General features: G+C 42.2%; 1 protein-coding gene and 1 non-coding gene across 3 annotated transcripts; one reads left to right on the top strand and one right to left on the bottom strand.

Annotated features, from left to right (window-relative positions):
- Positions 1 to 565: 565 nt before the first annotated feature.
- Positions 566 to 4596, top strand: LOC127772119 (SH3 domain-containing protein 2-like). Of its 2 annotated transcripts, none has more exons than XM_052298106.1 (10): positions 566 to 877; positions 1820 to 1939; positions 2039 to 2097; positions 2211 to 2362; positions 2542 to 2643; positions 3246 to 3446; positions 3549 to 3611; positions 3737 to 3892; positions 3999 to 4073; positions 4216 to 4596. In XM_052298106.1, exons 2-10 carry the CDS (start codon positions 1848 to 1850, stop codon positions 4330 to 4332), a joined length of 1017 nt encoding a protein of 338 aa, XP_052154066.1. In that variant the 5' UTR covers positions 566 to 877; positions 1820 to 1847; the 3' UTR covers positions 4333 to 4596. The 2 variants fall into 2 exon arrangements, with proteins under 2 accessions (XP_052154066.1, XP_052154065.1); XM_052298105.1 differs by having other exon boundaries at positions 567 to 877; positions 2028 to 2097.
- A 688-nt stretch (positions 4597 to 5284) lies between these two features.
- On the bottom strand, positions 5285 to 5356 carry TRNAP-CGG (transfer RNA proline (anticodon CGG)). Its single transcript has one exon. It is a non-coding gene; the product is annotated as a tRNA-Pro (tRNA).
- Between the last annotated feature and the right edge of the window lie 9138 nt (positions 5357 to 14494).

Here is a 14494-nt window from a genome sequence, read left to right as displayed (position 1 = left end):
GGAAAGGGGAAGAAAAAGTTGTGTTTCACTAACATGTGGGTCCCACACTGACTCAGCTGCCACATCGGATAAAATTGCAGTCAACCAGAGTCAATACTACCTAAGGATCTAAAGTGATCCGGTTTTATAAGTTGAGAGATGCCATATGTCTGATTTTCCGGTTCAGGGCGATTTTATAACTCAGCAACAAGATAAGGGACCTTATGTGTACTTTTTCCTTTCGAAAGTGTGCTCCGTGGAGGTGGTAGGCCCGTTTTATACCTAACCCTACCTTTCTCGCTTTTCCTTTCCTTCTAGCTGTGGTGAGGTCCAGTTCGCAAATATCTGGCCCATTATTGGTCAATGGTATCTTTCGCCACATAGAGTATCGGTCAATGGGCCACACGAGTACTTCTTTTCCTCTTTGGAACGGGCCACAGTGCCACACCGGGGGACGTCGTCCTCAACGCAGCCATGACGCCCAGCCGCGTCAGCGTAGGGCTCGTCCCGCCACCACCACCGACCGGTGGGCCCGCGACGACAGCGCCGTTTATAGGCCAGGGAGGCGGAAGACGACGCGGTTCGTGCGTGCGCCACCGTCGGCCGTGCGCGAGCCAAGCCAACCACCACGAGAAAGAAACTAACATCGGAGGAGCGACTAGCGAGCCGTCCTTCCCCAACCCCTCGTCGTCGTCGTCCAGCCTGAGAACCAAACGAAGAAAAAGGAGGGGGAAAAAAGGGGAAAACGGGGAGAGGCGACCGACGCGGCAGGCCCGGCCGTCCTCCCCTCTCCCGGTCAGCGCGCCGCGGCTTTTTGCGTCCGGAGAGGCGGAGACGGGGCGCCATGGAGGCGCTGTGGAAGCAGGCCTCCAGGCTCAAGGAGCAGGTCTCCCGCCAGGTGACGCTCTCCCATCCCCCTCGATCTCTTTGAACTCCTGTGTTAGTACGGTTCTCGATCGATCCGAGTTTGTGATTGCGCAACCGGGGTGGGTCGATGTCGATCCCTCTCAGGTGTCTGTCTTGTTCGATCCGGTCTCTATATAAGTTTGATTTGATGTCTATGCTGATGGGTTTTGAGAGGCTACCGTACTCGTCTATGGTTAGGCGTCTCAGGTTGATTTTCATTCATGCTGGCGAGTGGTGAAATGAATTGTGAGGGGGAGGTCCAAGCTTTTGCTCTCGAAAAAAACAATTGTGAGGGTTGGGACCGCGATGCGCGTGTTTGCAATCCCTGAGATGAGAAACATCAGGTTATGATTTTACGACAGGGTTGATCAATCTGGTTAAGCTATTAGCAACCTGTGGCTTTTCTATTTAAAAGCGTTGCTCGTGATTCCTGTTCGAAATATAGAACCATGTAAACATGACCTACCCGAATTTGCTGTTTTGAGTAATACCGCCTTGATTATTTTCATCCATCTTGCACAAACATAGGAGGGTTGGCCGAAAGGAGTTACACTGCCTTAGGAAGACAGCTAAGATTAGCAGTCTACACAACAAAGTAGGGAACAATATCTGGTATCTATTCAGGTGTTCTGGTTTCGTACTGTAGGCCTATACTACTATTTCCTTGCTATGAGTTTTGCCTGGAATATATAGTCTTTGAAAACGGATGTTCCAATGTTAGGAGTTGTTATTACTAATGTCTGCGATTTGCAAAGCAACTGGAGACTCTAGGGCTGTTAAATGCCAGCTACATATCTGCCTTCACATGGAATATATACTGCATTATCTTTATATGTTGTGGGATATTTGCTTGGTATTTAACTGCATCGAAAAGTCAGCTCTTTTTAATCTTGGTATGAACCATGTAACATTGTACCTGTCTACACCATTGCAGGGCGTGTTTAAGCCATTTGGAGCTGCCTATGGAAATTCAGAAAATGCGTTTACAGATGAATCAGAAGTTAATCTACACCAGAGGCTGGAAAAACTTTACTTATCAACTCGTGCTGCTAAAGTATGAGCAAGACAAATTTATTAGAGAAACAGTATCTCTTTCCTTTCTACCTAGATTATTTTGATAAACATTGGCATCTTTTGGCCAGCATTTTCAAAGGGACATTGTCCGGGGTGTGGAGGGATACATAGTCACTGAATCTAAACAAGTTGACATAGGTATGTTTCTCCAACTATATATTAGCTTATCAGAATAATTTTAGCTTGACACAATATTAATTACTCAGTGTTTACATTACTGTATGTTGATTAGTTGCAACCTAAATTTATAGGAAATAAATTGTCCGACGATAGCCAGAAATATGGCACTGGAAACACATGTACAAGTGGTAACACTTTATCCAAGGCTGCTATGTACTATGGGAAGGCTCGTTCTCTGATGGAAAAGGAACGTGGGAACATGTTGAGAGCATTTGGTACACAGGTCTGTTCATGACTTCATGTTGATCGACATTTTTTACCTTATGACATGTATGATTAGCATACTAGTAGTTTACCTGTGCAACTAGTTGTTACTATGTGCAGAACAATGAGGTCCATTCTTATGGTATTGATAAATGTGAATAGAACGCATAACTTCAGTAAGAGATTGTTGGATTGTAGGTGGCAGAGCCACTGCGAGCAATGGTCATGGGTGCGCCTTTAGAAGATGCGAGACATCTAGCCCAAAGATATGACCGAATGAGGCAAGAAGCTGAAGCCCAGGTGAAGTAGTGTATAACTTTTACTTAAGTCTCTTCAAGGTTATATAACATCCCAGGATATTGCTCTCAGATGTACTTACAGCATATTTGAAACAATATCCATTGACGAGCAACCTAAGCTATACAATTAAAAAAATAGTTTGTGTATTTTATGATTCTACTTCCACACATTCCTAATTCCTTTTACCGCAAGGCTTACAGATGCATAGTGGAGAAACTGTTATTGGGAAAGGAAAAATGCTATGAATTCTCTGAGAACCAGGACTATCCCAAAATTTCTCAACATCACAATATTTTGGAAAGCATCACACTATATTATGTGTACGGCCAGATCTTGTCGACCTTATTTATCTATAGAATCTCCATAAGTTGAAACTCTAAAAATATGGTCACTTGCAAGTTGCAAAGCAATAATACCAGTGACATTGCCAAGTTGCCTTCAGTTGCACGCAGACTTTGCTATCTAAGATCCTACTATCTTCTCAGATCATGTGATTAGTTGAGTCATTCCAAAACATAAGTAATTTGTGTTCCTTTTCTGTGCATTGACCTTTTGGTTTAAACTGAACTGTTTAGCTTTTTTTTTTCTGTTCGCTTTCCTAGGCTGTTGAAGTTTCAAGACGGCAAAACAGAGTAAGAGAGTCAGCTCCGAATGGAGATGTGATAACAAAGCTGGAAGCTGCTGAATACAAACTTGAAGAACTTAAGTCAAGCATGGTAGGATTAGGGAAGGAAGCTGTTGCAGCAATGGCTGCCGTTGAGGCTCAGCAACAAAGATTGACATTACAGCGCCTTATTGCGATGGTAACCATGAGCTATACCCGTTAACGTTACATTTTCTGGTGCATCATGCTATTGCATTTATCTGAAAATTATATATAGCTGCTAATCAGTCTTGCTCTGAAGGTTGAAGCCGAAAGAGCCTACCATCAGAGAGTTCTGGAGATCCTTGACCACCTGGAACAAGAAGTATGTATACTCCAGCACTATTTACATTTTTTTTAAAACATGGCCTGTTGACACAGCCCACACACTGTCAAGTGTGCAGAAGTCCTATCTTCATCAAGTTAATGATTATTTTTTGATTGGTTTAGATGGTATCAGAGCGTCAAAAGATTGAAGCACCTCCGACCCCATCAGCAGAAAATTACATGGCACAGCCACCACCATCTTATGACGAAGTCAATGGCATGTTTGCATCCTCCTCTGTCGATGATTCAGTGACATCTGTAGATTTCTTCCTAGGAGAGGTCTGGCATTCTTTTCATGCAAAATCTATTGCACCATCTGCCAAATGAACATGAATTTACCGATGTTATGCTTCTTACATATACATGTTTGGTCGTTATGATGCAGGCCCTTGATTCCTTCAAGGCTGAAAGTGAGTCTGAGCTTAACTTGTCAGCTGGAGACATTGTTATTGTCCGGAAGGTAATATACCTCTGCTGTCCATGTTTTGTAATCTTCAACTGAGTTGCCGATATTGTTCCGATGTTTCTAAATACAAGTTCCTGGCAGCTAACATATCATAATTGAGCTGTCAGTAATCTAATGTGGTCTTGTCCGAACACAGATATCAACCAATGGTTGGGCAGAAGGCGAATGCAAGGGAAAAGCAGGATGGTTCCCACATGGTTATATCGAAAGACGAGAGCGAGTTCTAGCTAGCAAGGTTCCACATATTTTCTAGGAGTTCGAGGATAAATGTGTGTAGTTTTGATTTCAAATGTTGAAACAGTATATTCGTCTTCTTTGCCCCCACTTATAGCTTCCACGTGATGCTTTCTGATTCATGTGTATAGACTACACTTCGTGTTATTTACAAGTTTTGAATGGTATAGTTTGTAAGACATTTCGGTAGACTGAATTGGCACTAGAGGGCCTTACATAGTTGAACCCTGGTTTCCAAAGGGAGTAAAGTATTTACTGAGGCAGTTCGTAACCTTCTTTTTTATCCCTGTGTATACACAATGGCCAATCCAAAAGAGAATGCTACTGGAGGTGAAACGGTCAACCTGAAGCTACCAAACCATCGGATTCTGGAAGAAAATTAAACAGACTAACCTAACCTTTCATGCTCGTAACTTGTGGGCTGTGGCTGTTCCGTGTTCCAGATGCTGATGGGAACAAGATGGCGTGGAAATCAAAGCTTTGTCAAGGCAGATCAACGATGCCCTGAACAGACCGATTCTGTATGGCTTCACGCATGCCTCCACCAGAATCCGGCCCGTTTCCTGTAAGCAAGCAGACGAAACTGCTGGCGAGAAGGTGTTCCAACTTCTAACTAAGGGCGGTAATCCTTTCCTGAATGCTCGAACGGAATGCTTAGATTTACCAATTACCATTGACTGGACCACCCCGTTCAAGAAGGGCAGACGGAATCGGTGTAAAAGTGAAAGTGAAAACGCCAAAGGTGCAAAACGAAGTACTAGTATCGACATGTTGCAGAGTTAGCAGTGCATTAGATTATCAGTTTAGCACCCACCACTTCTTGCAGGTTTAATCAGTGTCGGATGGTCCACTTGGGACAGTGGCCAGGCGGCAGAGCCTTATCGAAATGGTTGTGTGTTTGGGCCTCACAAACTGACCGAATTAATGAAAGCAATGCGACAACAGCAAAAACACCATGATCACTGATCGAGGGGGTGTTGCGAGAATCGAACTCGCGACCTCTCGCACCCGAAGCGAGAATCATACCACTAGACCAAACACCCAGTTTGATTACTTCTTTATCTTGTATTTTCAAATCCTAATACAATGTAGCATGAGTCTGCAGTGCTCGCAGGCCGCAGCTTGGTGTATTCAGAGCCCGGGAATATTTTGAGCTCCAATATATACAGAGTACAGACGAAGCAGAAGACGGTACAAACTACTACAAAACAGTGAACAGCGACGTCTTCATGCATATCATGCGTCTTCTCCGGAACACGCATGCATACCTCCCCGAACGGAAAATGAAATTGATGACACGAGTAAAACCTAAAAAGAGTTGCATCACCCACAGCAACCACTCCGTGCCGATGTGTCATGCAGCACATACGCCTCGCCTCATGGAGTGACTTCATCGCTGATTTGCTGGTGACCTACCGATCCAATCGATCGCTTATCTCCTCCAGTGGGTAAACGGAAATCAGTTATATACTGCACGGTGTGATCTGCGATTGACCCCTTCTCTTCGTCAAGTGGCCGAGGCAGCGAGAGCGCGCTAGGTGGAGGGACGACGAGTCGACGAGGGAGATAGCCGCCTTCGCCGTCGGTGTCACTCCTGTCACCTCTCCGACCCGACCCACTTACAGATACTCCCTCCGTTTCACAATGTAAGTCATTTTAGCATTTTTCACGTTCATATTGATGCGAATGAATCTAGACCCACTTACAGATACTCCCTCCGTTTCACAATGTAAGCCATTTTAGTATTTTCCACATTCATATTGATGTAATATGAATGTGGAAAATACTAAAATGGCTTACATTGTGAAACGGAGGGAGTATCTGTAAGTGGGTCTAGATTCATTCGCATCAATATGAACGTGAAAAATGCTAAAATGACTTACATTGTGAAACGGAGGTAGTATCTGTGAGTGGGTCGGGTCGGAGAGGTGACAGGAGTAGCAACGTTGGTAAACTGCCACTTGATATTCTGAAATTCTGAAACATCCTCAAGCTGGATAACTGTCCTCTGGAATTCGCCCATATCAGTAATCAGCCAGACACCTGACGGAGAGAAAGTTGAGAAACACACATGCCAGGATAGAATTAGCAAGTTCTTCGTCAGATTTTGATCAAAATGATTGTATTCCAAGGGAAAGATTGCTCACACTGTAAAGCCGGTCTCCCCCGGCCCTCCCTATATACCTCCCTAGATACTCCTGGCCACTGTGTGGTGTCTGTGCGTGCGTAAATTAAAGTGGTCAAAAGTAACAGGCACAGCAGATAGTACAGGCAGCAAGACACCACAGGCAAAAAAAGAGAGAGCGAGAGGAAGCAATCCGTACCCATCTTTCCGCCATGATCCATCATGCAAACCCAGCAAAAAAAAATTGGAAAGAAAGAAACGGGAGGCTACGGCTAGCACGCCGCTCCAAAAATACCTGGCCGCGAGCGAGTGAGGAACTGCGTGTTTCGCCGTTCGAGTGCATGCTAACCCGCTAATCATTACGGCCCTCGTAAGCAAGTGCCTCGCTTTCGCGTAGCACCTATCATTCCATCGCGCCCACATGGACAGAAGGAACTCATTTGGGAATAGAGGGAGAGGGATGCGTCCTGCAATAACCAATTCCCTGTTAGTTTCTGTTGCTCTGTCCCTTGGCCAGAATTTGCCATGCTACTGCTGGGTTTAGCACCCAAACGGCCAGACGGAATGAATTGCAAACGAGGAATAAATGGAAAGGAAGGGCTGGAGGCCATACAGCAGCCAGCCAGCCATATACTGTATTTCATGGCTGTGTTTAGATCCAAAGTTTGGATCCAAACTTCAGTCATTTTTCATCACGTCAACATGTCATACACATGTAACTTTTCAGTCACATCATCTCTAATTTCAACCAAAATCCAAACTTTGCGCTGAACTAAACACAGCCATCGTTGAGTTTTGATGGATGGATGGAAGCTGAAACGAGCATAGGAATCATCACACATGATGTTGTTCTCCAATAGCTCAAACCTTTCCACTTATGAATTATCAACTGTATAGAACTGGAGAATGAGCTGCTACATGTATCTGGTAGTTGTTGTTTGGCTGATTGATCAGTACTACTAGTAGGTAGGAACATGAACATCTGGGTATACTGTATACATATATAATGCTGCTGCTTACTCATTTTTGAAGTTGATATTATTATCTGAGCCTCCATGTGACCACCACGTAGTAGGCATGACGGAGCAGACAATTATAGAGGTTTGCAAGCTAAGCTCAATTCAATTCAACCGCAACTCTCAGTACACTGCAGGCTAGAGCTTCCATTGACTTTCGGTGCTCCTTTTCCTTTCCATTTCCCTGATTACCAAATAAAAACTTGGTTTTGGACGGTTGAGATGGAAAGCAGGTTGAACGGCTGCTTGGTGAATCCTCTGCAACAAGGCGATTAATTGCTTCCAGCAATCCAGCGTTGTCATGTATACTAACAACGTTTGGACGACCAAATAATATAGCCAGTCCGAAAGTCACTGCTAGATAAAGAGATTATCGTCCCTCTCTTTTCTTCGGCAAGCTGTTAAGATAATGATCTTACCATGTATCCTACTTTTCATACTATTTTAAATTAGTGCGAGTTCCACACGATTTTACGGGATCGTTAGAATCTTATATAGGATCCTGGTTTTACGATATGTATATATTATTTAAGTTTCATTTAATTGAAAATAATGTTAATAAGTCTATTCAAGTTTTCAAAAAATTAAATTTATCAAAAATCAATGTTATGGGCTTCGGTTTTTAATATAATGTCTAACAAATTATATGTGAAAATATGTACTTTAACCTGATATGATCATGATCCTAAAATCCGATTCTACAATTCGATACAGTTATGATAAAAACGATCCTACTCCTACCTACTATCCCTATTCTGACAGCCTTGTTCTTCAGAAGTTGATTGGCACAAGAGACAAAATCCAGGAGCTCTGCAATTCGAATCTCCTTGTTTCAGCAATTCAGCGTCGCATGGATATATATAAAAAAAAAGAGATGTACATTTTCATGCTTTCATGTAGCAACTCGTCATTTTAGGACCCCTCGTAACAAAAAAAAGAAGTGCTAGTATTTGAAGGCGACAAGTTTTAAAGTGGAAAATATTCTATTTTCTCACTAAAATGTGGTCCTTGGTGTTCCATTTGATATATATAATGGATTGTGGTTGAAACTGAGTTTATGATAATTATTTAAGGCCAGTATTAGAAAATTAAGAAGTTGGTTTTAAAACATTTTCAAATAAATAATAAGAAGAATGCTTGCAAATAAATCGTATTGTTTAACAACTTATGAAGCGTGTCCAAGATAATGCATACTAATCGATAAGCCGAAAAGAACAGTACCCGAGGCTTAGCACTTAGAGAATTACAATTAGAAAAAAAAATCATGTGTTGCTCGCGCTTACTCCTATCAAGCTATAAAACTTCATTCACAAAAGTGTGGTGTAAAGCCTCAACAAACCAACCATAGTCTTCATCTCCAACACTGCCATATTGTGGTTATGAGACGTCAAATGCCAAGCATCTACTCGTAGAAACTTCATCCATCGTGGAACATAGAATTTTTTTAAAACGAATAGCACAAGACAAATATGCATGCATATTGTTTTTTTGAATAGAGCAATAAAAATTACAAGACTAAAACCTTGAAAGGCTAAGGGCCCCTTTAAATCAAAGAATTTATATAGGAATTTCATAGGATATAACTCCTATAGGAAATTTTCCTATTTGGCCCTTTGATTTAAAGGATCGAAGCTTTCCAAATCCTATGAAATTCCTATGGAATGGCACATTGCATGTGGATTTTGGAGGAAATGTAGCAAGAGCTCTAATGTAGACCCCCGATTTTTGGAAATCGGAAATCTTCTGTGTTTATCCGTACCAATCCCTGGATCAGTAGTTGGTACACACATACATAGTTGGATCACAACATATCACGAATGAATTCAGGCTAAAAGAATTAAATACTTACATTAGGGCCAGGTAGGCCAACAACTATCAGAAAACAACAGCGGAAGACAAAAAAATAATATAAGGGCCCGGTTAACATGCCACAGGCAGTCGACTTGGGAACAAGACCTAGAACAAGACCGCACTCCGATCATCTTGTTGGTTACGCAAGCGTACCGACAAGGGCTTCTCTTCAACACTCTCCTAACAGATATATAAATAGCAAGGGTGAGTACCAACCGTACTCAGCAAGCCACCACAACAACAATGCATATGATAGAGGGTATTTCAAGGAATGGCCTCAGGTTCTTTTGCATAAAGTTAGTTTTGCAATTCTTTTCACAAGCCTAAGACCTAGCATAGACTGATCAAGTTTTAATACCAGTGTTCATATTAAACAACGACGGTTCTGTCCACCATCCATTGTGATCCCAAGGATAGCTTCCCGCCATTGAGTTGTCATAGTTTTCTGAGGACGTCCACCTTCCCTCCTCTTAGGAAGTGGCTCCATCAGCATAAAATCATCATGCAATAACCCATCCCACACAAGTTAAGAATTTAGAGTCTAGCCAAGTGTAATACACGTCCCGGTGCTCAATAACCGCGAGCACGGCTATTCGAATAGATTTGGTTTACTCACACTGCAGTGGATGTACACTTTACCCGCACTCCGCGACTGCCCAACACATGAGCCTCGTCCCAACACATGAGACGCGTCACGGCAAAGCTTTTCGACAACCTCACATTGGCAGTATCCGCTCCATGAACTTTACATCCTCATGCACTCTAGGCGTACACGGTTTCTAGCAGTGAGAGGAGTTCTGGCGCACCCGGGAAGGAAAGACTCACACATGCATTAAGTTATAATTATGTTTAAATTCTCACATGGCAGTCCTACTGATGGCGACACCACTGTAGACACCCGCCTCGCGGTTCTACCAATGGCTGCCCCACCGTAAAGCCCCTGCCTCACACATCAAGAAACCACTATGTATGGATACTGCCTCCGCTCAGCTATCTATTCTGCTAGGTCTATACCCATACGAGAAGTGCGATTGTACGGGGGTCGTTTCATGCTTAACTTCATGGCTCGGTCCTTAATTGACCGGGGACGGTGCTAGCCTTTTCCGGATACCACCCAAATCCTCCGTCCGCCTTAGTCGAAAACAGTTGTTTAATTTGATTTCTCCTTCCACAAATCATGTCATTAACATCAGGGCAATGTGGCGCTCATGTCTCCACATGCCGCATCTCAATTACCTTCCCAAAGGTAATTGCCCAAGCATATAACATTTGATAAATATGAGTATGCATGATTCTAAAATAGCATTTCTAAGCAATTGTCATAATTGACTAGGGACTCATACGTAAACATGGTTACGAAGGAATAAGGGGGTAAACAATAATCAAGGCATGGCATAATCGCAAGTAGGATGTTCATCATTGCATGCAATTTTTATTTGTAAACAAAATAATTTCGCAATTGGGATCAACATGTTCAAGGAATAGTGATGACTTGCCTGCTCAGGATAGTCCTTATTCTTGATATAATTCTTGATCAACCTTCACTTCCTGGAAGCTGCAGACGTTGCCTCATGACTAACCGATACACAATTTCTATAATAAGCGAGAAAAACCAATATTCAAACAACAATCAAATGTGCACAACAAAATGTTCTATTCGTGTTTGCTAATAGATTCCAATCATGCTAAGGGCTAAAGTTTCTTAATCTTTCTATTGTCATCGTAGTCTATTTAGGAGTTAACCAACATAGCATTTATGGGATACATATATATATGGCTAATCGGTGGTTTAGTCTATCAAATGGCTATGGAAGGATTATGGCTATATATGCATATATCTAAATAGGACGGTTATATATTAGAGGTTATGTTGTTAGATGGATTTAGGATCAATCAAATAATGAATCATTTGTATTATTATTTAGTTGATGGAGGCTTTACTTTAATTATGAACATATTTTACTTGTCACAATAAATTATAAAAGGTTAATAATTATCCATGCTTTGTATGTTAGAGTTGTTTAGGTTAATCATATTATGGTTACAGATTATCCCATCACATAATTTTACAATGAATAATCCTAATCTACAATTGAACTTGTGTTATATTAGGTCAAGGTTTATAATTAGTATTTATCCACCATACATGTTTGTCATATATCCTCTTTAATTTTAATATATGCAATCAAGCGATTTAATACTACAACATATAGCTATAATGGACTGTACAGTATATGTGAGTGCACAATATCTTAATATTGAATCATTTATTTAAATAGCTGCTATTTACTTTAAGCTATATAGTACATGTGATTTTAAGTGGATTTATGAGTGAGTTACTGTCTATACAACTTAAGGGTCGATTTCCAATCTAAACATATACTACTGTATAGGAAATGTCGTTAATTAATTTCATATTGGTGATTTAATCATACAAGCTCTGCTATTATTTCTCATAAACAAGTTAAAGACTCATCTACGTGTGTTCAACTTTTAGTCACAAAGTATGAGGCTATATAATTTGGACGTCATGAGTATAATTATATATTGACATATATTAATAAATGGCACTAGTATTTCCTATGCTTTAATTAATTTGAAACAATGCTCCTAACTAATTTACATAGGTTTTATAGTGAGGAAGCGTGTTAAGGACAATTATTTGACATCTACTTTACAGTACAATATCAATTTTATTTATTAGCACATTTTTAAGTTAACTATTATGCATCATCTTGATATTAATTATTTAATATTTATAAATATATTTTATCAAATAGTGAATTATATACCATTGGAAAGCTTATGAATTTAGATGAATTTAGGTTCAAGTTTCACTCAAATCCGAGTTAAAATGAGAGAGTTATGCTAGTTTAAAGATTCAAATTTGAATAATTATGAAACAGTACTGTTCCTAACTCATTTATTTTTATTCAATAATTTACATTGACTGACCTGTGGGACCGGCCTGCCATGGACACAACATATATAAGTGAATTTTCATAGATTTTAATCATAGGGACCCCACATGTAAGGGACTTAACTAATAAAGATCAAGGGGAGGATTACTATTTACTAATCACGTGGGGCCCACTCTAACCTCTCTCCTCCATTCTCTTTTCTCTCTCTCTTCTCTGTTTTCTCTCTTCTCTCCCTCTCTCACGGCCGAGCGGCGCGGCGCGGCTACCAGCGACGAAGGGAGGAGGGAGGGCTTACCGGACCGACGGCGACGGCGGCGGAGACACGGCGGCGAGGTGCGGCGTGGCGGCGGCGAGGTGACGGGGCACAGCAGCGGCGGTGCGGCGGCGGAATGCGGCGTCGGTGGAGGGGAAGAAAAGGGGAAAAAAAAGAAGAAGAAGTGGGGAAATGGCGTGGGGAGGGAAGGGAAAGGGAAGGGGTATTTATAGGGCACGGGGGAGGGGCGGCCGGTTTTAAACGGCGACAGGACGGCGCGGCGTCGTGGGGCTCGGGGCGATGGCGACGCGCGGCGACGGGACGGCGGGCACGACGGCGACAGTGCGCGGCGCGGGCGGGGCTCGAGGCGCTAATGGCGACGGTGGTGACGCGATGGCGTGGCAGCGGCACGGGGCTCGGCGCGGCGCGGGTTACGGCAACGGCGACACGAGCGGCGCGGGGCTCGGCGCAGCGCAGCCGACGGCGACGGTGACACGAGTGGCGCGGAGATAGGCGACGGTGACGGGCGACAGCGACGCACGCGGCGCGGCAGGGGCGCGGGGCGCGAGGCGGCGCGGCACGGGGCGCGAGGCGGCGTGGCACGGGGCACGACGTGGGGCGACGGCGACAGCATGCACGGAGGAAAGGGGCGCGCGGCGGCTCGGGGCGCGAGGCTGATGGCGACAGGCGAGCGGCGCGGCAGCGATGAGGCGCGGGGCTCGAGGGTGCGGCAGCGTGACGACGACGGCGCGCGGCGCGCGGTGACGGCGATGGCGACGGCGTGCGAGACGCAATGCAGCGGCGCGGCAGGGCTAGGCGCGGCAGTGGGGAGGAAGAGGGCTAGGGTGGCTAGGAACTCCATCAAACACCTCATGTGCAATGAATAGTGCTATCCCTAATTAAACCCCATTTTAGTCTATCTCCTATACAATTTTAATCCTATAAACTCTAATTTTACTTAGTTAAATGTTAACTAAATTTAAGTACTAAATCCTCATGAAAATTTATCCAAAATTATTACCACCCATATTTATTTATTTATTGCAAAAATAAATTCTTTTTAGATTAATTTGGGTTATTGACCCTAAGGTGAACTTATATATTTTTGAAAACTTTGAGGTAATATTGAATTTAATATAACGACTTGTCATGATTAATACATTAGCAGATTGGTCGAGTTTAGTTGTATAGCAATATATTTTACACGGATGGGTTCAATCTATTTATTCTATAAATAGTAAATTGAGACTCGGCACAATATTAATCTAATTGTTTAATTAAAAACTCACATAATTTTATAAAGCTTAATTTAATTATATTACCATTATTTTATATGAGTGACTTTATCAAGTGTTCAAATATTAATGTATATATATTCCCATGAAATTCTCATTTGTTAATAGGATCATTATAGTGGTAATCATCATTTCATGTGAATTTATAATACTTCATGTGAGATTGGATCCACATACATTAGATTTAATCTTACAATCTCATTAGTTAAACCTGACATCGAGCTATCAACATGGTTCGAATATTTAATATTTGATCTATGATTTATAATAGAAATTAATATTTTATTTGGATTGCTTTCTTGTGCACTAATGTATTCTTGTATCATATATTTATTGTTCAGGTGTACGCCATTAATTTGATTCTCCATTGATACAATTTATATTTGGCAAGCAATGACAACCATAACACCCAGCATGATGCAAAAGTTTTAAAAAGTTCGAAATTTTAGTGATTTTTATTATTAGGAATTTTCAGGATGTTACATCTAACCTCTTGGGAAATTTCCTTTGAGTCTATCTCTCTCATCCGATTCCTGCATTTTTCCTGCGCTCCAATCAAACGACCATTCCTGTGTTTTTCCTGTGTTTTGCAATCCTCTGTTTTATACTTCAATTCCTATTAGAATCCTGTGTTTTTCCTATTCCTCTATTTTTTCAACCCTGCGATTCAAAGGGGCCCTAAAGTCAGGAAAAAGAACCACTACACACCAACATCGCCTA

Source organism: Oryza glaberrima, chromosome 4 (genome assembly GCF_000147395.1).
Source record: "Oryza glaberrima chromosome 4, OglaRS2, whole genome shotgun sequence".
NCBI lineage: Eukaryota > Viridiplantae > Streptophyta > Magnoliopsida > Poales > Poaceae > Oryza > Oryza glaberrima.
The sequence above is the reverse complement of the archived record's forward strand: the minus strand, read 5'-3'. Positions and strand labels throughout refer to the sequence as shown.